Consider the following 24,459-nt stretch of genomic DNA (forward strand, 5'->3'; position numbering starts at 1 on the left):
ATTAGACATGTAATCAAAAATCAAACAGTTAAGCTTTGGCTAAAAGGGAATATTAATGTCTCACTAAGAGGCAATATAGGACGCATTAGGCCATAGTCTGCCAGACTGGGGGCTTTCCAAAAGCAGATGACCTTAAATGACCTTACTTGCAGGTGCACTCTCAGTGAACTCATATAGGTCCCTATGATATATGGTCCAGCAGGAGCCACATAAGCTGGTACAAACCGGCTGAAACTAGCTTTGGAAAAGTGAGGGAGGCCAAGTGATGGGGAAGTTTTGAATGGGGACTAATGGAACATCAAGTTCTGAGGTGACATCATGACACCTCAGATAAGGGTATATAAGGGCAGACAGAACACTATTCGCGCAGTCGGTCTCCGGAGGCCTGCGTGCCCCCTGAATGAAATAAAGAAGCTTTTCTCTTTCAACAACTCAGCGGCTGAAGACACTTTCCTTTTCAACATCTTTTGACTTTGATTTAAAACAGTTGTTAGTGTAAGTGTTTAGCCAGTATTGAAAGATTTCTTTTTAATATTATGTTGGAGGCCTGGGGGTAAAGGGATAGCCTCTGGTCCTGACTGTTGGGCAGCATTAATTTGTGCAACAGTTTGATTCCCAAATGTAATAAATACAGAAAAACTTGTTAAAATTAGGATCAGTATCAGTGAAATTAAATCTTTTCAACCTAATCTCTCCTGATTCTTACCTTTAAATCACCGAACAGTACCGGACACACTACTGACGAAATCCTGTAACGTGTTAGTCTGATCCAAACTAAAACCTACTGAAGAGACGTTCTACAGACAGCTGTTTTAGAGGACTAAAGTACTGCTGCCTCATGAGGTTTAGGAGTTACTGAGACTGTTGTAGGACAAATCTGACACGGTCGCTGTGGCTGATCATCACATCAAGCTTCTTTTTCTTCAAGTTTTTCCAGAAGGGTAAAAACGCTGAATCTCTGAAAAAGAAAATTATAGAGTCTGTTTACTCTTCAGAGCTCTGGCTGGGCAGCTCTGGCCAGAGCAACACCACTTTCCCCGTCTTCAGCTTTTCGCCCACCTGAGGGATCGTCTCTTCTTCTGTCTGAGGGATCTTCTCTTCTGAACCTCTGGACACATCTGCCCATCAGAGGACGCACCCGGGGCCCACCGAACATTCCCAGAATTACACCAAGAGCCAGAGCTATGATCCCAAAAACCACTGCTCCGATTCCCAATCCGTTACGATATCCATCTTCACTTCCCTTCTGATACCCATCACTGTTTCCTTTCTGATAGCCGTCCTTCCATATCGAGCTCTGCTGTACATCTAAAGTACCAGATAAACAGAGGAGATAAATGTGATCAACACTCTTCAGGAAAGTCTTCAGGTTCTACATGAAAGATCAGACTGACAGAACTAATATGAAGCTTATTTACACAGAGAAGATTTGTAGAGACCTCCCCCTGACTGTGATTGGTCCTAATCACCACCTCCATTATTCTGAGACCTCCCCCTGACTGTGATTGGTCCTAATCACCACCTTGTCTGTTCTGAGACCTCCCCCTGACTGTGATTGGTCCTAATCACCACCTCATTTGTTCTGAGACCTCCCCCTGACTGTGATTGGTCCTAATCACAGCTCCCTAGTTCTGAGATCTCCACAGCATGTTTGGTAGTTGTTGAGTTTGACGTTTTCATTATTTTCAGTACAGTACTGGCTTTAATTCAGTTCAGTTCACCACAAGCACATCAGTACAGAAACAGTGCCTGGTAAAACATGGCGAATGCTGTTAAAACACTAAAAGCACTTTAGAGAAAGAAAAACACTAAAATCATACCTTGGACGGTCACTGTGTAGGTGTGAATGACCTCTTTATTCCTGCTGTCCATAATAATGTAAACTCCACTATCAGATGGAGTCACTGCTCTCAGCTCAAGACCAGATGTAAGTGATGATCTCTGTGTGTATTCAGGTTTACACTGTAGTGAGGGTCCATCCACTGTACAGATCTGACCACTGGATGGTCCAGGTGTGCCTGTGCTGTTATAAATCACCTCCACTGCATCTGATATGTCCAGCCTCAGGATCAGAGGTTCACCGGCCATTATCTCAACTGTAGTGTTCAAGGCTAAGAAAAGAACAATCAGAAACATCCTTAATTCTGTGCAGATCTGATCTGTAATGTCAAATAATGTAAATCTGTTCCATCAGTGAAGAAAACAGATGGACACTTACGCTCAATCTGTAGCTGAACATCACAGACGTCTTTACCATCACAGTCACTCGTGTACCAGCCTCTCTTACTGAAATCAGCTTCAGTGATGGTGAGAGAGAGATTCCCCTTCAGGTACTGATCATGGATCATCTGATATCCCTCCTTCACTGATCTACATGAAGTCTGATCACACTCAGCCAGAACATCATCAGGGTTGTGGTACACAGTCCATCTGACCAAACCAGAGCATCTCTCATAGCAGGGCAGAGTAGCAGAGTCATGAAGATTCACCTTCACTGGAGGAACAGCTGCTTCAAACACTGAAAAATATAAAAAACAAAATCTTAAAATCTTAAAAAAATCTTAAAAAAGGATCACAACAAAGCAGTGATGGTGCAGTTCTTACCAGTAGTGAATGTAGAGATCAGTAAGATCAGGATACACAGAGCAGAACTGCAGGACTGCATGACTGACCTACAGACAAACACACACACCATCAGTACTGACATTAAATAACATTAACTATAAAAATTAAAATAAATTACTATAATCAGTGTCTGAATAGTTGTTTCCTCACACTGCATAACACAACTAGCTTGGCACTAAATTCAGAAATAAAACTCCAGAGAATATTAGGAGTTTTGACGTGTTAAAACAAACACATGGTCCATTTCCTCTGTAACTAATATTTGCATGTTTAAACTAAAATGAAAAGTGCAATATAAACAAAGATTCCATACCGTTATATAAACAATACTATTATTATTGTTTTCTCCTAGTATGATTTTACACGTGTAACACACACACCATCAGTACTGACCAGGAGAGGAGAGAGAGACAGAGAGAGAGAGAGAGAGAGAAAGAGAGAGAGAGAGAGAGAGAGAGAGAGAGAGCTACAACTACCCAGATTCTCTACTGAGCTCAAACCAGCAGCATTAGTGTTCATTTAAACAGAATCAAGTCGCTCTCTGGACCTGATCTACTCGTCTCTGGGAAACTCCTCCCACACTGATTAACTCTACTCCTCCCTCTGGAAGAACACTCAACAAAAATATAAACATCACATTTTACTCAACACGTTACTGAAACTCCACATAGAGCAGGACGGGTCGTGAAACCGTTCCCACATGAGTATCCAGAGTGACTCTCATTTGCCTTTAGCAGTGTAACATATTTCCAGGAAAAATTCCTGGATAAACGGGAAACAAAACCACAAGATTATATAAACGTTTAGTAAAGTCAGTGGGTTTTCTGTTCTCTCTAAAATCTTTCAGAGAGATACTCAAACACTAAAACATAAAACATATATAACACTATCAAAACTCTAATCAACACTCACGACAGAGGCTGATCATAAACCATGACCACCTAGGTCAGAATAATAAAACTCTCCTGAAGCCAGATTTCATAAATGAAGGTTTCTGTAAGTCTGGATGAGCCATCTAATGTGACATGAAACTGAACATGGGGTGTTTCTGACACGGATACAATGAACCCTATGTTTGGTCTCATCTAACACTAGTAGGACTCATCCTGACCTAGCATCGTTTACGAAGACTGAACATGGGGTGACCCACACTGTAAATGAATGAGAATTATGAGAAAAATCCTGCTTAACGTTTCTGCAGATCTCTGACGAACCCTCAACATAATAAATCATACCTATAAAATACTGCCACACTGCTCAGCTCTATTAGCCATGACTGATCTGCATGTGTGTCTGTGTGTATTAAATACACTAAAATTACAGTACCTTAAATGTGTGGTGGTGTATGAAGTCAGGACTCTATCTAAACTGGACACTGCAACATTTTTCCTTTCCTCCTGGTGAGTCGCTGTAGTTTTACTGTAGTGAGTCTCAGTCGTGGTGCGAACAATGAGCAGCCCCTGATTTTCAGAGTCTCACTGATATAATCAAGATGACTTTCTCCACTCACACACACACACACACACTCTCACACTCACACTCTCCACACAGCAGCAAAAAACAAAGTTACATTAAAAAAAATACTAAGTTACTGGAGTTAACGTAGCTTTTTATAAGACTTTGCAGTTCCACCTTAAATGGTGCAGCTGCAGTTAAGGTGGAACGGAGAGTTAGAATAAGAAACTGGAAGCCGACTTTAGCCTCGTTTTAGAGAAAGTCTGCGACGATACGATCGAGGACAACAGACGATTAGGCGCATCAGAGTGTAAACTTCTCTTCAGGAGTCGCTCAGCGTTTTATCTTTATCATCACTTCGACACCGAACTCACTGTAGTAGCGTCAGCTACCCGCAGCTAAAGCTAACCTACCGCTATTAGCGTGTAACGCTAGCTCGAGAAGTTTTACTCACATTTTAAACTCGTACAAAAACACGATCTCGTAGATCTCTTCGACTGTCTGGGTGTGTTAGTTTAGTTACTGCAGCGTTAACTCCAGTAAACTAACTTCAGTAACTCAGTATTTTGGATGCGCTGCTCTGTTACCGTAAGTACAGCAGCTAGTAAGAGAAGCTAACGTTAGCCAGTCGGCGAGGCCGCTAACCGGACAGTCCAGCCACTCGTTCCACAATATCTGGACAGAATGAACAGAACATTTAACGCTAACGCGGCTGCCACTGTTATCCACACGACAATGAGATCTCCAGCCAAAGCGCCATGATCTCCGCCTGAGCTGACCCCGCTGAACAGCCCGCAGCCTGCAGCGCTGAGCGCCCCACAGATTAGCAGCGGGCTAACTGCGCTGCACTGACCGCTCTCTCAGAACATAAACACACCTGCCTGCGCTCTTACTGCACTGGGGTCGCTCTGGGGGTCTTCTCGGAGCTGTAGCAGGAACCCACTGTTGAATCCAGTCCAAAGGAGTTTGTGTATGCGAAGGATGGCGCAGTGAAAATGGCGTTTTCAAGTTTTGCGCGAAGCACGTCAGCCAACCGTTGCCAATGGGACAGACAGTGACGCGGTCATGCATCAGACAGGAAGAAGGGTATCTCTGCAGACCGGAGCCAGCTCCAAATGGGCGGTACAGCTCCAAATGGGCTGGACGTTACATCAAGGGGTGTGCCTTTGCGTTAGCACGTCGCAGATTACGGCTCCTCAGGGTGTTCAGTGTGTTTGGCGTTCGTCTTGCGAGTTAAGATATCGGTTGTTGACTGTAAGTAGCAAGTAAAACTGCACACAAGTAAGACTAACGACTACACAATACAAAGGTTTGTGTGGAGTCCACATACTACATTGGGAATTGATCACTGTTTACTTAATATTGAGTAGTGAAGGTATTTCTGTTACTTGGGCAAAATATTATATACTGTACAATTTTATATATATATATATATATATATATATATATGAATTGACTATGGCTTTTCCGAAGCCACTGTTTTCCAACTCTGGTCCAGGAATACTGCCCTGCACATTTGAGTCTTTTTGACTGTTCTGTCACACCTGGTCCAACTGATTAGTGGAAACTAAAATGTGCAGGGCTGGGAGTATCACAGGACTGGGGTAGAGAACCACTGGTTTAAGCCCATGAATGCCAAACAGAAGTGTGTGATCTCATCAGCTTTCAAAAAATAATAAAGACTCAACCGCACCATGAAATACATTGTGATATGTTGACATAGTCCAGACAGTGAAACTGTGACAGAACTATAGATAGATAGATAAATCACTTTATTACTCCCGGGGGAAAATTCTTCTAAAGTATATGAAGTATATACAGTGAACTTTTTAACACAAAAGGTGATGAGAATCAGATAGGGATGCTATACACCTAAAAAACATACCAACAAAGCAGGTGTGTCTGATGAAGTGGCCAGTAAGTTGAAACTCTAGCAACACTGCTGTCTGACACACTCACACCAGCACCACACACACTACCATGGCAGTGTCACTGCTCTGCTGCTGTTTGACAACAACCCAAGTAATGTTTGGTCAGTGGTGGTTCCAGTTCTAATAAATAGAGTAGAGGGAGGCTTATAAACTGTGCAGCAAGTGATGAGCTAAATTATGCAACTGTAAATCTGCAAACCACCTGGTAGTTGTTTTTTTTTCTCTTTTTTTTTTGATTCAAATGTACACACGAATAATTAGTCAAACCAGAGGACAGTTCAATACTTAATCACTCATGTTACTAAACACTTAAAAAACATGGCTCTTCATGAGTTCTTTAGTAAATAGAATGGTTCTATATTGAACCATGAACACTCAACAAACCCTTTACATGATTAAAGGGTTCTTGGCATTGTGAAACATTCCTCAGATTGATAATGAATGTCTTGTAGATGGCTCTGCATAGAACCTTTTTGAAAAGGATTCTATATATGCTATTTAGAACCATTTTCTTCATCAAAGAACCCATGAAGACCAATCTTTTTTTAAGAGTGTAGATAATGTTACTTAAACTGCTTTACCGGCTTTTTGCCATTCCTGAATGAGACCGTGTTAAGAGTGCCTAGAAACACTTCTCAGTTCTGCCTTAAATACAGAGAAGTACATGAAAAGTTTTGCAATTATGAACATGTTATTAACTAAATAATGCCATTTGCACTCCCCTCTTAAAAACAAACATGTTTAACATTGTTAAAATTAAAGCTTTCTGTCAAGAAAGCCAAATACGTAATGGATGAAAGCCAAATACGTAATTCATTCCAGAAACCTTTTGAGTAATTACATGTGTAGAATATATGTTCAGTGTTTTCAATATTGCATACACAGACTTAACAGTTGTTAATGTCAATATTAAACCTCAGACTAAGAAATTCTTTGGAAGGGTAAATATCACAGAGGACCTTAAACTGAACTTCCTTTTTTTTTGAGGGGTAAAAAAAGAAAGAAAATAGGTTCTCACATGTTTAGAAGTAGTAATATCAAATTCTTTCCAAATATGATAATGATTATTTATATTAGTGTAGCATTTTTTTCAGTTAAGATACTCCTGATATCTTGTTTGGTAGGTGTTTCTGATAAAAGGTCAGAGTGCAGCTGCAAGGTAGGTGGAAATAATAAAGTACAAGTACATAACAGTTAAAACATCAAACTTATGATTGAAATAGCATGGATTCAGATATACTATACTATATCTAAACTTAATTTCGTCTTACATGAACACAAATGATTTCTTTAATTGTGTTCTGGCAGTTACTGTGCTTGTGTTTTACATTTCAGTCATGTGTAACCACTACACATTTTAATCAAGTCAGTTTAAAGCACTGTTTTTCATCCTAACAGCTGAAGATCGCAAGACATTTTTCACTGAAGCCTATTTTTGAATTTTAGCATTTCATAATATGCTCTCTGGAACATTTAGTACATTAAAATAGAATAACACATCAGTGCAGCGGGAAGATGCACGAAAATTAATCATTTAACTGTTAAAAATGACCACATGGCGAAAAAAGTCAAATGTATTCCGCTTTTTTACTGTTTATTAAATAATAAAGACGATTTTAAAAGGACGCTAAAAAGCCTTAACGGATGTGCAAAAAGCTCTATGATGACGCAAACACCTCCCACTTGCTGGACTCCGGTCTGCAGAGATACATACTTGCAGACAGGGGCATGAAGAATGAAGAATGGGGGGGCTGTGGCGGGGGGTGGGGTTTGGGGGTATGTTGGGGGGGCTCAACAGAGCGCGGAGTGTGTTAGGTAAAGTTCTCTTATCTGTAGCATAGATCATATTTCTGTTTATCATTTAAAATAAACATACTGCGTCATTCACGAAGCTGTAGTTTGCTTTTATGCATTTTTCTGTGCCACCTCAAATTGTGTAATGAAAACACTGAGATTTATGGTGATTTAATGAAAAATTTGAAAGTAAGAGAACTACGGCCTCCTGCTTCGTTCAGAGTTGGTAGCTAACATTCTTCAGTACAATGTGGACCAGAGTCTGCCCACGTTTAAGGATGGAGACGACGTTGTGAGATGGTGGGCTCCTGTCTTTGAAACTGGAAAATACTCTAAGGTGGGGAGGTGCCCATAAAGATTGTGTCCATGCTTTTCATTTTGAATTTCATTTTTAAATGTTCACTAAAATCATTACAATTCTGACGGGTGAGGATGTCTTTGAACTCGACTACAGCAGATTCTGTTCTCAACTACCTTTTTCACTTCTCTGGAGTTTCCATGACGGATATATCTCCTTCCATAGTGGATCCCCATTTTAAACAACCAAAGTTTAAAATATGAATTTTACTGAGGTTCTGTTTCAGTATCTCTTTTCCCATGACTTCTAGACCCCTCCCACCCACCACATTGCAGCTACAGGAGCTTCTCACCAGGAGTGAATAACAAAACCACTAAACTTGAAAGTAAAAGTAAAAATTCTCTGTATAAAATATGACTTGAGTTACAGTAAAAGTACTCTCTGATTTTTAACTACAAAAGTTCTTGGTTTTCAAGTGTTAATCAGATATTATACTGTGTTGAAACTATTGTTGGTTATTTTTTATTTTATTTATATTGAATTGTGCTTAATATGATGGACATTAACTAACAGTTGCACTTATATTATCTTGATGAATACTTTGTGCCTACAGACATCAGAGTTAACAGTTCATGTCTGTAGCCGAGTCTTCTGAACAGAAAGTATTCATCAAAATTAACATATTTTCTATAATAACTTTTACTTCTGATAGTTATATAATTTAAAAGCAAGTACTCAAGCACAAATGTTGACAGAATAAATCTACACAAGCTACGTCTTTACTGGATTTGAGAGGCTCGAATGCTTGCACAAGTTTAGTTAGTGAACATCTGCCTGTACCATGTTTCGTTGTTGAAGTTAGCATTTTAAACCTTTACCTAATGTTCTCTCTTCCTAGAGCCATTCATCTGCTCCTTAACTGATCAGGACTTACAGCCTGTCCCAGGTGCTTCACTTATAGTATTGTTTATAGTATTGCTCTTAGTATTTTTAGTACATATTTCATTCTATATTTTACTACATCTTTTAGCACTAAATGTGGCCAATATTATGAATTTTAAGATTTTTTTTTTTTTTATTTAGAACTATAGCTCAAACGCTTTGCTTTTTTCTTTACTTTGCAAAACTGCTGCGTGAAAGCAAAAGCTTTCAAGATTGTGTGCTGTTGTGAAGAACACAGTACACTGTTATTCACAGTGATATGCTCCTTCTTATATTCTATTGCATATGGCTTTTCTTTTTCTTGTTGTTGATTTGTATATTCAGTTTTCATACTATCTGTTTTTTGGATTATTCTCATCTGATCTCATCTCATTTGTTTTGTCTGGTGAGTTTATTACTAAATTCGCTTACTTGTTCTTCATTTTTGGATGCAGCAATGAAGAATCCATGCTGACAGTTACAAAGAAATTGACCAGAGACCTCCATGTCTGTTAAGGGACGAGTGTATTTAGATCAGTGAGGTGGGCTTCAGATGTTCATTCTCTTGCTGTCTCTCTGTCCCACATATACGTAAACACATACTGGCCATTTTTAAGTTACTTCTAACTTAAAGATTAATAAAAATTATATATATAGTATTAATAAAAAATAGTAAAACTGTAATTCATAAATGTGTGAATATTTCTACACAAACTGAAAGGCCAGTTTTATCAGAGAGCGCCATCCACTTTCACGATCAATCAGCGAGCACTGCTCATACTGTAGTGGCGTTGGCTGGTCTGGGTTCCGGGGCTCTGGTCACTCAGCAGACCTCCAACATTATCATGACACCACTTTGGCCTGATGGAATCCTTTATTTTAGCTCAATCTTTTATATTAAAAAATAACGTTTCTTGTTTGGCTTTAGGTAAGAGGAGTTGCACTAAATGACTACTCAGCTTTTAAAATACATAAAACGTACAGATAAAAAAAATTCTGAGGGATGACATCCCAAAACAATGATACAATGAGCTGTGCTGACCCCTGGATCTTTACATGCCCAGTCAACAGCGCAGTCAACCACAGACCTGACCATCACTTTATAGATCACCGTACGGCCCCGTCCTCTTCTACAGAGACTGGACTGTCTGATCCACAGACCTGTTATTCACTTTATAGATCACCGTATGGCCCTGTCCTCTTCTACAGAGACTGGACTGTCTGATCCACAGACCCATTAATCACTTTACAGATCACCGTATGGCCCTGTCCTCTTCTACAGAGACTGGACTGTCTGATCAACAGACCCATTAATCACTTTACAGATCATCGTACGGCCCTGTCCTCTTCTACAGAGACTGGACTGTCTGTCATTTCATCCATTGACCTGTCAGTCACTTTGTAGCCTCAAAGTAAATGCTTTTCTGTGACAGTATAGAAAACTGTCACTCAAAAGACACAGCATAGTATTATTTACAAAACAGAGTGAGTTCAGTGTATAATAATAATCTGTGCACAATAATAATAACCCGGAACTAATATGCAAATACACATGCTGAGCATGCTACAACAACAACAACAACAACAATAATAATAATAATAATAATAATAAGAAGAAGAAGAAGAAGAAGAAGTTCACCGCTATTATGAGTCACAGTTTTTTTATTGGTGCTTTATTAACTAGGTGTAGGCCACAGAAATGAGATATATAAGTTTTCTAAACCTCGGCTACACCTTAATCTCTCAGCCATTAACTCTTAAGTGACTCTCGGTTCTTCCTCCTCTACACACATCACCAGGGTGGACTAGCTTTGTGTTGGGTTGTGATGATTTATGTTTCTTCTACACATTCATGATTTTTTGTTGGGCAGCTTCTATAAACAGTGCAGTTATTTGAGCTGCACGCTGGAGATTAGTGCCATTAAGGTGTCTGTGCAGACGTGTTCCCACCATCCTCAGCACGAGAAGGTGATCAGGAAGTGACACAACTGACCTCACCTGGTCCCCACTGAAAACAGCAGAATCACTGTGTCCAGTCTGTATATACTGTCAATGGTTACAACCCAAGTGTCATGATCTAATGAGCCCTAAGCTGAAGTTTGCACTTATACATACAAACTGGATAATGAATGATGAATGTCTGTGGTTTGAGAGTAAACTATTAATTAAATAATATGAAGACGGTTGTTAGTTTCTGATTAATATATGAAAATATATTACAAATATATTATTTGGCAACAAAGCTCAGACTATGTATAGCTGTCACCTATAAATAATCAACTTACTGAACTTTTATACTATGTTTATCTGAAAAAATTGAATCTATTTTGGTAAACTAGACTAAACGTTCACAAGATCACTGGTCTAGCATTAAAAGTTGACGATGAGTTATTAGCAGATAAACGTGGCCTCTGTTCGAGAAAAGACAAACTTCTGGATTTGTATTTGTGTTAAATGGTGTTCACACCCACCAGAAAGCATGAGAAAAGGACACCAGTCTGCAGCCAAAAACAACAACATTGGAAACACGTAAGTACATGTACTCACCTTTGAACAGCTGCATGAACCTCGTCCACAGCTACTCCAACAAGCCTCAGGCTGAATAAGCCTGTCTGAACTGTGCGTGTCCATCTGTCCTGGCTGACGGTCACTGCTGGTGCTCCAAATACGATGGTGAAACAGTCTCGAGCTGCTACTTCTGCTACATTTCTGTGCTGAGACCTGGGTCTGTAGCTGGAATCCTCTTTACATTTGAAAAAGTGAACTGGATCCTCCATTATGGACAGTAATGGACATCCAAGACCATCAATCATCAAGCTGGAAAAGCTGTCTGGATCCTGAAAAATGGAGTTAAACGTTAAATGTGCTGTTAAAGATCATATATGAAGGAAAATGCTCACTGGAGCTGTAGAGCTGATAGGAATGAAGGTTATACCTGCTAGAAAAAACAGCTTAGACCAGCTTAGCTGGTCACCAGAACAACACTGCATTTTGGAAGCTGGTATGCTGGTCAACCAGCATGACCATACTGGATGACCAGCACCAGAAAGGAAATGCCTGCTGGTCTGAGCTGGTTTTATAGCTGGACGGGTCTGAACTTTTTAAATACATATCTGTGCTTTTAAAATGAAGGTAGAACAGAATAACAGTTCAAGGTTCAAATACTCGACTCCACTGCCTGCATATTTGGTGTCCAAGTAATTTTTATTAATGTTAAGCACTAAATATCCTTTTATACCTGCTGAGCATTTCCTGATGGAACAGTAATAAGAGTTTTATGACTTTAGGATGTAAAAACATAAATGCTAAATGGTCTGATTATTTCATTTCTCTTTATTCACTCAAATAATAAAGCTCCAGATGTCATTAATACAGATCATATTAGATACATAGTGTTAGCAAACGTTACCGAACAGCACTCAGACACTAGACATTACTAGTTAGCCACTTATTAAAGAGGCTGAATAGAAATAAACAGTATAACCCATAAAATATCACATGCACAATTACAATTAACACTTATTTGACTTTATACTAGTTTGTATATCCATGTGTATCAATTCTGTGGATATAAGTTTTAAAAATAACAGTTGATGTTCAATAAAAACACAATTTCTCTAATAAAGGAGTTATTAATAATAATAAAGTACTGGAGTTTCCGCATTAATCCATTTAATAAACTCAATATAAACACATTGATATTTCTCTAATAAATGAGATATTAATAATAACACAGTGCTGGAGTTTCTCCATGTGTGTGAGTCTCACTTAAGTCCCAGCAACATAAGGAAAACTGAAAAATGAAGACTCTAAAAACGCCTCTAACGCACTTTGGATCAAACCCCTCTAATAATGTTTAATTAGAGTTTAATTCAGCGTAAACCCGTTTACTGACCTCTAATTCTGACCTTTACTCCTCGGAGCTCCTCTAATAATGTTTAATTAGAGTTTAATTCAGCATAATCCCGTTTAATGACCTCTAATTCTGACCTTTACTCCTCGGAGCTCCTCTAATAATGTTTAATTAGAGCTTAATTCAGCATAAACCCATTTAATGACCTCTAATGCTGACCTTTACTCACTGACCACCATCTCAGCTCCTCTCCCTCACGGTTTGGGCGGGAAACTGAAACATCTTCTTCTTCTGTCTGAATGACGCTCTGCAGGACCGTAAGGTGCTGTACCGCCACCTACCGAGCTGGAGTGCGGAGCGCTGAAACTCCACCATGTTGAACAGTGAAACACAAGAAAACACAACAGACAGAAAAAGAAAGAAGAGGGAAACGGCTGGACTAATGAGGGTCTTCATCAAACAACAAACACTGGTCAGTTAAAATGAACAGAGTTTGGACTTTTTTACACACTTATCAGAAACTTACACAACAAATGAAGATCCATCTTCCACATATTAAGATGGGGAATCACCTGAGTGCAACACAGTCAGCAGGTTATGAGTGACTCACTACTGACTTGATCTATCTATCTATCTATCTATCCATCTATATACATACATATATATATATATATATATATATATATATATATATATATATATATATCTGTCTGTCTGTCTGTCTCTATCTGTCTGTCCGTCCGTCTATCTGCCTGTCTATCTATCTATCTATCTATCTATCTATCTATCTATCTATCTATCTATCTATCTACCTATCTATCTGTCTATAACAATGGAGGTTATGACTGGTGTTTAGTTTTGTTTGTCTATTTATTTATTTGGTTTATTGGTTTGTTTGTTTGTTTAGTAATATATAAACGGTAAGACTGGAGTTTATAAACAAATAAAATACACCTATTATAACCTGTAGTATTGTAGCTTATGTGTCAAAAGTAAATAAATAAACCTCCAGTTTTAACAGTTATGTATTTATTAATTTATTTATATATCATTAAATAAATGAATGAATGAATGAATGAATGAATAAATAAATGCTCTTCAGTTATAAGTTCCACTGTCTTAGCTTATAGAAACACCAGGGAATCATGGGATAATACACACTTTATTTCATACAGAGGAGTATAACAGTAATAAATAGCAGATAAATAAAAGCCATAAAAAGCTCTCATACCTTTAAAAACACTTCACACTCAGCACTTTCACAAAGACAGAATAAAACCCTGCAGGAACAGCAGCACCAGTGCATTCTGGAAACTGGGGTCCAGTTAAAGAGCTGTAATGCTGGATGGTAAAGACACTGGCTGGACCAGCAAATTAGGACCTAAGCCATGTTTCTACTTTCACTAGTGATCACCATTTAAGGTGGAACAGGAAAATTTGAACATGAAGTCAGGGAATAAGAAACCAGCTTCAGATGGGTGGAGTAGCCTTCAGAGCATCAGCTCGTTTGGGACATAAAAATAAGTAAACAAGTAAATTTCAGTGTCATAATTGATTTAAAGTCATTTCCCTATTATGTGGGTCATTCATTCTGTTTGTACCGAGATCCAATAAATCCCAGTCATTCCACTGGCTGGTATTCCCTCATGTCAGGGGAACACTCTTTTCCACATCCTCAGTTTGATTCACGCGTGAGGAGTCTCGTCTTCTGAGCCTCTGGAAACATCTGTCCATCAGATAAAGCCCCCTCGGCACAGCATAGAACCCCAGAATCACACCAAGAACCAGCGCTCCAATCCCAAATCCCAGTGCTCCGATTTTCAATCCCTTCTGATATTCATCCTTCCACATCCAGCTCTGCTGAGCATCTGAAGACAACAGACAAAACAGAGGAGTTGAATGTGATTAGTGCTCTTTAGGAAAGTCTTCAGGTCATGAAAGGTCAGAGTGATGAGAGATGAAGACCATCTGTCCACTCAGCATAACTGTATGATAAGCTAATCAGAGCAATGATGGGTGTGATCAGTGAAAGCTGTGGTACGGTTTAATGTTTACTCTGTTCATGAAAACATGATTATTGTCATGGGGCTTCATTAACCAACCGTTCTTTGATGAAGATTCCGACATTCACCAGTGTTTCCTTATCTGGGATTTGTTCTTAGGTAAGAACAGAATCTACACACACTCAAGAGCACAAAGGCGAGAACAGTTCTGCGCTTTAAGAACACGTCATGAATCTCACGTAGACTTTTTCTTAGGATCTTTCTCTAGAACACATTTAAGAACAGTCTTAGGAAGATGTTGGTGAATGAGGCCCAAGGCTCCAAAGTTTTAGTGGGCCAGGAATTTCAGAGAGAAACAATAAAATGCCACTCACAAGATCTCACAACTTCTAATAGCCTGAGTTTCATTTCCTGTGGATCACTGTTTTAACATAACAAATTTGGAAAAACATTCAGTATAAAGAAAGCTTTCAGTTAGACTGGAGGACGTGTTCACCCTAGAGAAGATAATTCCAGATTAGAGTTGTTTCTCCTCAACCAAAACCTACTAATGTATCCAGATCAGTTCTTTCATTCCAGTGGAAACTGCACTCAGATGTTCAACTCTACCCCTAAACTAACACACCTGATCCAGGTAATAAAGGCTTTCAAGGCCATCTGGATGTCCAGATCCAGGGTGGTGGATCTACAGGACCAGGACCTGTTCTAACTGTTTACATTTCATTTTGATGAATCTGAAGTGGACAGAGTTTTGGATTTGATGAAGATCACTGAAGAAGAGCTATTTAAAGGCTTATGTAGTATATGTAATTGTATAAGTGTATATGCAAATATTTTACAGTTTAGGTTTATCTTTAAGGCACATAAGACCATTTATAGTGCAGTCTGGCCAAATTATGGTCAAAATACTGAACACCACTTCTTTTCTTTTCTATTTAAATGTGCAAAACAAAAACAACAAGAATATCTCTGATTGCTGTATATGTGAAGAGGCTAATCAGAGAGTCAACTCAGCACAAAGACCCCAAACAGCAAGAACACCAGAAAAGCACTTACGTTTAACAGTGACCGACACTGTCCGTATGAGAGCCGCTCCATCCTTGACCGCTCGCACCGTGTAGACTCCAGAGTCAGCAGACACCACGTCTCTCAGCACCATGGAGTTACCACACACTGACACTCTGTCTTCATACCCCGCATTACAGAGCACGGAACGTCCATCCACAGTGCACATCTGGACAGGGGTTACAGATCCTCACTGGATGGAACAGGTCCAAGATGAGGGGATCTCCAGCTGGTACTTCAACAGAAGAGCTGTGAGCTGCAGGAGAGACAAGAAGAGATCTTTGTAATTCCAGTCGTACCAGCACCAAACTACCATAACACTACTGTATCATACACTGTCATACAAGAGTTTAATGGTCTGAAACACTCACGGTTGGGCTGGAGGTTCTGGAAGCAGATCACTTCTCCGCTACATTTGGTGAGATAAAATCCTCTGGTGGTGTAATTAACCTGAGGAACGGTGAGGCTACTCTGGTCCAGGTGTCTCTCACAGCTGAACTCGGACTTCTTTAACTCCACATTTGGCCACTTTCAGTCCACTCCTCTCCCAGGTCTCCACCCCTGAACAGGGCTCTGGACAGAACAGAGTGGCCGGGTCATTCAGATCCTTCCATGTGGTTTTGATGAAGTTAGCCAGTGTCTGCTGACCTGCTGAAGAAGAACAAGTGTTTATAGTTCTAGACAAACTGTGCATCACGGTCAGTGAGTGTAGATACAGTGGAAGTGTTTCTAGCTTAATAGCCTTTAATCTCAGTCTATGTTCCATATATTTACTCTCTAAAGATGATGATGTGGAAGCAGCTCCAGTGAAGCTGAGTCCAGTCTCAGTAAGTCAGTGAGGCTGTTTAATGAAAGTGTGCAGTGTGAGCAGTGAGGACTCTCACCTGATAGGACTGCAGTCAGGACTGTTAGGACCCAGAAGCTGAAGAGCTGCATGGCTGAGCAGACGGTGGAGACTCAACACAGCCTGCAGGTGGAAACTCCGGACCAAACCGCGGACCAAACTCCGGAGAGCCGCTGCTGGAGGTGAAGACCGGAGATCCAGAAGAGCTCCTGTTCTGCAGGCACTGAAGACAAACCGCAGCTCCTCCACACGAGAAGTGTCTGCACTGCTGGTTGCCCGGAGTATTTATGCTGCTGGAGGCTCGCGATGTTCAGGGATTGGGCTCAGACACCCGGAGGCTCGTGCTGCTGGAGCCGCGGACCAAACTCCAGAGAGCCAATCACTTTGAACTTTTACCTATCACCCTTCATCCTGGGACGGCCGCTTTTCTCTCCTCTGCCGCTTGTTTGCCACGACTGACATCACAATCACAGCTACAAATACAATCAGCGTCACACCCAACACACTCAGTGTCAGTACAGTCACAGACACTGGTACAGCAGCTCCTATATCTGTGTCCAGATCTGGATGGTCACCTACAAAACACACACACACACAGGTTTGTAATACAATAAGTTTTAAATAACATTAAAGCTCAGCAGATTCCTGCTCAGTGGATTCTGACTGGATAAACAGAGATCATGTAACAACATACCTCTTCCCCCTGCTGACCCCACAGTCACTGTGTAGATGTGAATGACCTCTTCATTCCTTTTGTCCATTACAGTATAAACTCCACTGTCAGATGGAGTCACATTTCTCAGCTCAAAAACAGATGTTAGAGACGCTCTCTGTGTGTATTCATCTTTACACCACGTTGAATGTCTATCCACTGTACAGATCTGACCACTGGATGGTCCAACTGTACCTGTACTGTTATAAATCACCTCCACTGGATCTGATATGTCCAGCTTCAGCACCAGAGAATCACCAGACTTTATCTGAACTGCAGTACTCAGGGCTGAGGAGAAAAACAAAGGGGAACTTGATCAGCTGACTCCAAATCTAATACAAAGCACACAATCCAAATCACTGGAGTTCTGTCAGTAATGATCAGTGAGGAAAACAGACAGACACTTACGCTCAATCTGAAGACGCACATCACAGAGATCTTTATCATCACAGTCACTCGTGTACCAGCCTCTCTTAGTGAAATCAGCTTCAGTGATGGTGAGAGAGAGATTCCCCTTCAGGTACTGATCATGGATCATCTGATATCCCTCCTTCACTGATCTACATGAAGTCTGATCACACTCAGCCAGAGTGTCAGTGGGTTTAGTGAACACAGTCCATCTGACCAAACCAGAGCATCTCTCAGAGCAGGGCAGAGTAGCAGAGTCATGAAGATTCACCTTCACTGGAGGATCAGCTGATACAGACACTGAAAAATAGAATAAGGCAAAGATGTGAAAGGAAACAGAATATTAAAAAAACAGGAACTTAGAAGCACCATCGGCTAAAATGAAGCAGAATAGCTGAAATGTTAAAACTTCTCCTTAATCTTTAAACACTTTGAATTAGTTGGTGTGAACTGTTTGTACTCAGATCACATTTCAGAAGCTTCACTGTCTAGTTCAGTTCTTAAATATAGAATATCTGCCTCACAAATTAAATATTAAGATACACTTTTAATAAGATGACAAAAGATTGACAGTGCAGTTCTTACCAGTAGTGAATGTAATGATCAGTAAGATCAGGATACAGAGAGCAGAACTGCAGGACTGCATGACTGACCTACAGACACACACACACACCATCAGTACTGACCAGGAGAGGAGAGAGAGAAGAGAGAAAAAGGGAACAGAACTGAACTACAGACACACACACACACACCATCAGTACTGACCAGGAGAGGAGAGAGAGAAGAGAGAACGAGAGAACAGAACTGACCTACACACACACACCATCAGTACTGACCAGGAGAGGAGAGAGAGAAGAGAGAACGAGAGAACAGAACTGACCTACAGACACACACACCATCAGTACTGACCAGGAGAGGAGAGAGAGAGAAGAGAGAACGAGAGAACAGAACTGACCTACACACACACACCATCAGTACAACCATGTGTTTTTACATGTTTCATGTAGTTTAACATACCTGCAAATTTTGCAAACCTACTGTAAACCAGATTTGCCCATCTGATATTTTTCATTTCCTGATTTTCAGGTTTTCAGAAGAAAAGAAAAATAAAATGGTATTTTAAAATGCAACTCAGCAAAGCTTTACCATTGGGTAAGTGTTGCACCCCCCTGCTCAAATGGGGATTTTGATTGGTTCTGCCAATTAGTATGATGTATTAAAATGTTATTTTAAAAGAAAAACATTAATGACTAAATGTATTTATATTAATGTTTAAATGTATTTTAATTACAGCTCATTACTGTAAGTGAACAGCAGAATAACAGCCACAGTAATGGTGTGTGTTGAGTAACAGCATTCAGCTGCTATTTTTAACAGTTAATATGGTTCAGTATGTTACTGCAACAGTAATGCAGTAGTGTCCAGTCATTTACTGTCACAGAGAATTTTTTTAAAGTGTAGATATTACGTGAATGGTGGATCATTCTCATACTGACATGGCAGTGTGTATTAGGCTGCTAGGGGAAACTAGAATGACCATAGCAGTGTTATTTGGATAAAAAGGTACTTATATGGTAAAGGTTACTGTCAAACACTGTCATTTAACTCCACCTACTCAAACTGCAGCCTAAAACTGACAAACGCCTCTAAACTACCACACTGCTGGTCTGTGTGGAGGATTTTTATGAGATCAGTCTTATGATTAGCTCATATGCTGTTATAGCTTGTATATATAGCAATAGTCATTTGGTGTGAGATATATATATATATATATATATATATATATATAGCTAATAGAGGAACCTCAGCAGGCAGCGTACATTACATTTAGACATGACTGGGTGCTTCATGCCTCAGAAGGCAGTGCTCATGATGTTTCAGACACAGCCTCAGTTTTCCTCGAAGCTCAGAGCTGCTTCATTTCTCTGGTAGTGAAATTTAGAAATTCACTCAGATAGCAGATTTGATAAGGCCCAAACCTGGACTACATCCAGCATTTAGATGCAGCCCACATACCACATGGAGTGATGGGACAGGAGTGGGCCAGATGCGGTTGTCAGAACCCGGCCTGTTTACTGCCATTACAGGTCCACATCTCAGCCACCTTTAAACCAGCACTGCCAGAACTGACCCACCACTCAAACCACCAGTACAAAACCAGGTCATCACAACAACAACTGCCCTGTTGCACGGTGCCATGAGGCTCAGGGAGAGGTGGTGTTTCCCACTCTTGGATTACCAACTACAGACTGCTGTGGTGTTGATGGGATTTAATCTCATTATTTCCTGATGAAGGAACAAATGCTCAGCCCACTGCACGACTCAGACACTGTTGTTCACAAACCTACATTCAAAATGTTTACTGCACTGTGAAAAAGATTTCTTTAATTTAAAATTAGTGACGTGTTTGACAGAAAGGTTTAAGTTCAGTGAACCTCAGATCAGGTTTGTTGTTTAATGAACACAAAATGTTAAGCAGCCACAAACCATTTTAAACTAAATCTGAATTAAACTGCAGATTAGGATATATAGCAGTGTTCCTAGTGCTGAGACAGATTGTGTTGAATTAACTAAAATGAGCATTTTAACCTGGTGTTTCTCTTTGGCAAAGTAACGAATAAACCCTCACAAAAGCTGAAGCATTTTAGGTTGGATTTTTAGTGTACTGTGACAGATACAGCCAAGATCTGAATGTAAATGCTCCCTACAGTGCTGTTAATCCCTGTTTAAAACATTGTCATGTAGCTCATGTCAGCTCTGGCAATGTTTCCCAGAAATGGCCCAGATCTGTTTTGAGATGTGAGCCATATGATCATTTTTAATATGTGGGCCACTTCTGGCTCATAGTGTTTGCTAAGGTCAGTGGTAGCAGCTCTGCCATATTTCTGCCAGAAGTGACCCACATCTGCACGCTATCTGGGCAGGCTGTCCTTTAACTTTGTGTCCTCGTCATCTGTCGCTAATTTTGATAGAGTAGCTGGGCCATTCTGCATTTGGAGTGGAAAACCATGTCACAAAGTTTGCAGGGCTTAAAATATGCGGTGTGGTGTAAAATGATTTTATAAAATGTTGCTGATGCTAAGCTGGATTAAAATTATTTACTAAATTAATAGCCAAGTATAACTAAAGAAAGCAACCATCAGCGGGCTGACAGTGGTCCACTATTCTCTTGCTATCAGGGTATGTACATATGTAAAACAAATTACTAATGACTTCTGTCCAAGTGTACAAATTTACTTTAGATATCACATCTAACTCACTCTACAGCTGGGAAGTCCAGGGAAAAATCACTTCAGTACTGTAACGGGTTGCAAACAAGTACAAACAGAATTATTAAGAAGAAAAACATACAGCATACACTGACCTCCACCACAGCTCGAGCTCTAGCAGCGCTGAGCTGCTTTGTGTAGATGAACTGCTTTAGATTGTGTAAACAGGACGTGAACGAACCGCCTTTTCCAGCGAGTCTGAGACCCCAAAGAGCCAGAACACCTCCATCAATCAGACAGATCAGATCAGACTGTCTGCTCTAGAGTTTAAACTCAGAGACATTTAGAATCTTTAACACCAACAACTCTCAGATATTAAAGTGAACCTGAAACAGCGGGAGCGTTTGATCTGTTTCAGGAAGCGACTCTCACAGCTGAACAACCTACAGCAGAGAGAGACACTCGGCTTCTCCACAAACTACAACACAGATCTACTCACTGTTCAGTCTGGATGATCCTCCTCGAGGAGAAGCTGCTGCTGCTGCGTGTGAAGACAACACACCTGTAACACAGATATAAACGGTTTGTCTGTTTTTATTACTTAACGGAATAAATGATTCCACACAATGCTTTGAGCCCGCGGTCTGATATTCCACTGACGCGCTGTCTGACGAATCTTCCGAAGTACACACACCGTTGGTGCTTTCCTCCGAGCGTGTTGGGCTGTCTAGTGGCGCTGTGTGGGCGGCAGATGGAGCTTCACAGTTCTTAGGGGAAGCCTTTGGTCGCATCATAATAATAGCTAAATTTGATATACATAAGTGAAATTTGCCAGAAAAATACCTCCATACATCACGTTTGTACGCGCAGATCTGTGTAGTTACATTTCTACATTTGTGAATTGGCACCAGCAGCAAAATGAGAAACACTGTAAATCCGTTGCTGTGTTAAAGGTTTTCAGTTTTATTTCAATCCCAGTGGTATTCTTTTTTGTTCCTGTTTTTCTTTTTCTTTTTTTCTGGGAAAAACCTATTTACCACGTGGGAAAGTACTTACTTTCAAATGTAAGTAAAGTGAAAGTAAAAGCATCAACAAATGGAAAAACTTTAAAATAAAGTACAGATATTTTAATAAAGAGCTTGAGTACAGTCAGAGGGGTCCACCTGTGGGTAATGTTGGACCTGACTCACCAGGGTCCTGCCTGGATCCCAGCGAGCAGAAACATGTTAAGATAACATCTTTATTACATCTTACCTGATTGCCTAAATGTCATCTTCAGAGGGTGCAGAGTGACAGTTTTTAAGATGTCTTTCTGACGTCCCCTTTTAGACACCCCTAAACACTGAAATCTAGTCTTCTTGCATCTTTACACCATGAAAACTGTGTAATCGTTCTTTTAAATAAATATCAGGTGTAACCAAAAGCAATAGCAGTTACCTAATAATTCACTGTAGTTACTGAATTAGTTTTAAGATTAAAGACTACATAATAAGCCTTACTTAAAGGGGTAATGACTGTACCTGTAACAACTGAGTCTCAGGAACTTGAGAGGGATGCATGTGCAAGTCTAAACAGTTTATTAATACAGGGTGATCCAATGGACAAAGTCGTAGACAGAGAGTTCAAAAAACAAAAGGCAGTCCAACAAACCAAGGCACCAGTATCCAGAGGGCAAAGGCAAAAGGCAGGCAAAAATAGTTCAACACACAATAAAGTGCAGCTGAGAGGCTCGAGTAGCAGGGCTGCCTTAATGGGAATGAGGATCAGGTGGAGTAATAGGTTGTCATTATGAAAGAGTTAGTACTCAGGGGAGAATGACCTCTGGTGGCCAGAAGAGGGATTGCTGACAGTATCCCAGCCTTATTCTTCCATGTGCATGTTTCAAGTGGTCAGATGCTGCAGTCCATATTTCTGCTATTCCTGTCCTGAAGTCTAGACTCCTCCTGTTCAAATTAATCAATACTGTCCATTTTCATGTAGCTCAGCTCAGTGTTATGACTGACAGGAGAAACGTAGTCTGACTGATGTATATCAGAGTGACTGCTAAATAAATACAGTGTGAAAAAAAGAAGTCAAACCCGAGCTACACTCGGATGTGGGATGAGTGTATGAACTACAGATTCAATACCACCTCTATTACTAATATCTGGGCACAGACTGATAATAAAAAAAGTGAATACTTGAAGTTTTGTGTATGGAACTCACTGAATGCCGAAGAGTCTCATGACGCTCCAGTATGTGTCCTCTAGCTGTCCAGCCTTCTGCAGGCTCCCATCAGCGGTCACGGACCTCAGAACATCCCGGAGAGGATCCAGATTCACCTCCACCTTCTGCTTAGAACAAGACATTTTCAGCTCTATCACCTCGAAAAACCTGATTTAAAAATCTACACAGTTCAGCATTTGGGGCTACAAGTCAGTTACGCTTGAGTAAAACAAAGTGGACTGTGGTCATTTGGACAAGGAGTTTTGCCGTGAGGGGAAAAAGGGGTTTCTGTACCTGTGTGTGAACGGTTTTGACCAGTGGTGGACGAAGTACACAAATCATGTACTTGAGTTAAAGTAGAGATACCCAAGGTAAAATATTACTCCAGTAAAAGTAGAAGTTCCTCCCTTTAGACCTCCACTTGAGGAAAAGTCCCAAAGTATTTGCCTTCAAATGTACTTAAGTATCTAAAGTAAAAGTACTAAAAGATTAATTAACTTAATGCAACTTAGTTACCAGTTTAAGTTTAATAACAACTTTAATCACAGGTTTACAAATGAGTTTTCCTTTACTAAACTGCATCTGTAGGTCTCTGTTCATAAACATAAACTAGCCAAAACAAATTTACTATAAAATGAAATGTGTTTGTATAAATTCAGAAAAAAGACACTTCAGTCACAACTGCATATGAGTACATATTTCTATATTGTGGTCTATTTACACAAAGTTAGGTTAGAGTCAAGAGTTTTTTCGATCATTTATGTAGGAACTGACATTGTGTGTGCTTGCACTGGGTCGGTATGTCCAACAGGTCAAAACAAGCTCAAAACAAAGTGCGCTGTTCCCTGATTGGTGTTTTTGCTTTGCGCTTCTTTCGTTTTGACATGTTACGTTTTTATACACACATAAACCAAAAGAAGGACAGATTTCTCATAATGTAGTGGAGTAAAAAGTGAGATATTTGACTTTGAAATGTAGTGGAGTGAAAGTAAAAAGTCGCCCAAAATGGAAAAACTTCAGTAAAGTACAGATACACGAAAAACTACTTAAGTACAGCAACAGATTACATTTACTTAGTTACTGTCCGCCACTGGTTTTGACCAGGTACTGGCAGAGCTCCAGAGCCTTCACTGTTC

General features: G+C 40.1%; 2 protein-coding genes across 4 annotated transcripts; both read right to left on the reverse strand.

Annotated features, from left to right (window-relative positions):
- Positions 1-250: 250 nt before the first annotated feature.
- LOC118803956 lies at positions 251-13,143 on the reverse strand. 2 transcript variants are annotated; one of them, XM_036564508.1, is made up of 7 exons: positions 13,097-13,143; positions 11,572-11,861; positions 2,605-2,672; positions 2,219-2,518; positions 1,821-2,111; positions 1,060-1,308; positions 251-958 (listed from the first exon to the last, which is right to left on the reverse strand). In XM_036564508.1, exons 2-7 carry the CDS (start codon positions 11,835-11,837, stop codon positions 924-926), a joined length of 1,209 nt encoding a protein of 402 aa, XP_036420401.1. In that variant the 5' UTR covers positions 11,838-11,861; positions 13,097-13,143; the 3' UTR covers positions 251-923. The 2 variants fall into 2 exon arrangements, with proteins under 2 accessions (XP_036420401.1, XP_036420400.1); XM_036564507.1 differs by having other exon boundaries at positions 251-1,308.
- Positions 13,144-14,020: 877 nt separating this feature from the next.
- LOC118803946 lies at positions 14,021-21,785 on the reverse strand. Of its 2 annotated transcripts, XR_005006947.1 has the most exons (8): positions 21,618-21,785; positions 18,495-18,562; positions 17,910-18,209; positions 17,484-17,789; positions 16,830-17,364; positions 16,317-16,596; positions 15,937-16,201; positions 14,021-14,745 (listed from the first exon to the last, which is right to left on the reverse strand). XR_005006947.1 is itself a non-coding variant. In XM_036564495.1 (7 exons), exons 1-4 carry the CDS (start codon positions 18,583-18,585, stop codon positions 17,189-17,191), a joined length of 873 nt encoding a protein of 290 aa, XP_036420388.1. In that variant the 5' UTR covers positions 18,586-18,599; the 3' UTR covers positions 14,021-14,745; positions 15,937-16,201; positions 16,317-16,596; positions 16,830-17,188. The 2 variants fall into 2 exon arrangements, 1 of the variants encoding a protein (XP_036420388.1); XM_036564495.1 differs by lacking the exon at positions 21,618-21,785 and having other exon boundaries at positions 18,495-18,599.
- Between the last annotated feature and the right edge of the window lie 2,674 nt (positions 21,786-24,459).

Source organism: Colossoma macropomum, unplaced genomic scaffold (genome assembly GCF_904425465.1).
Source record: "Colossoma macropomum unplaced genomic scaffold, Colossoma_macropomum, whole genome shotgun sequence".
In the NCBI taxonomy this organism is placed as follows: domain Eukaryota; kingdom Metazoa; phylum Chordata; class Actinopteri; order Characiformes; family Serrasalmidae; genus Colossoma; species Colossoma macropomum.

What these genes read in the sequence shown, in the direction of transcription:
- LOC118803956 (XM_036564507.1), bottom strand. Translation starts at nt 11,837, where the DNA reads ATGATTGATGGTCTTGGATGTCCATTACTGTCCATAATGGAGGATCCA. An exon ending in GATCTCTACATTCACTACTG is followed by an intron (nt 2,519 to 2,604) that starts GTAAGAACTGCA and finishes TATATTTTTCAG; the next exon opens with TGTTTGAAGCAGCTGTTCCT. An exon ending in TGTTCAGCTACAGATTGAGC is followed by an intron (nt 2,112 to 2,218) that starts GTAAGTGTCCAT and finishes TTCTTTTCTTAG; the next exon opens with CCTTGAACACTACAGTTGAG.
- LOC118803946 (XM_036564495.1), bottom strand. Translation starts at nt 18,585, where the DNA reads ATGGTGTGTGTGTGTGTCTGTAGGTCAGTCATGCAGTCCTGCAGTTCT. An exon ending in GATCATTACATTCACTACTG is followed by an intron (nt 18,210 to 18,494) that starts GTAAGAACTGCA and finishes TCTATTTTTCAG; the next exon opens with TGTCTGTATCAGCTGATCCT. An exon ending in GGGGTCAGCAGGGGGAAGAG is followed by an intron (nt 17,365 to 17,483) that starts GTATGTTGTTAC and finishes TGTGTTTTGTAG; the next exon opens with GTGACCATCCAGATCTGGAC.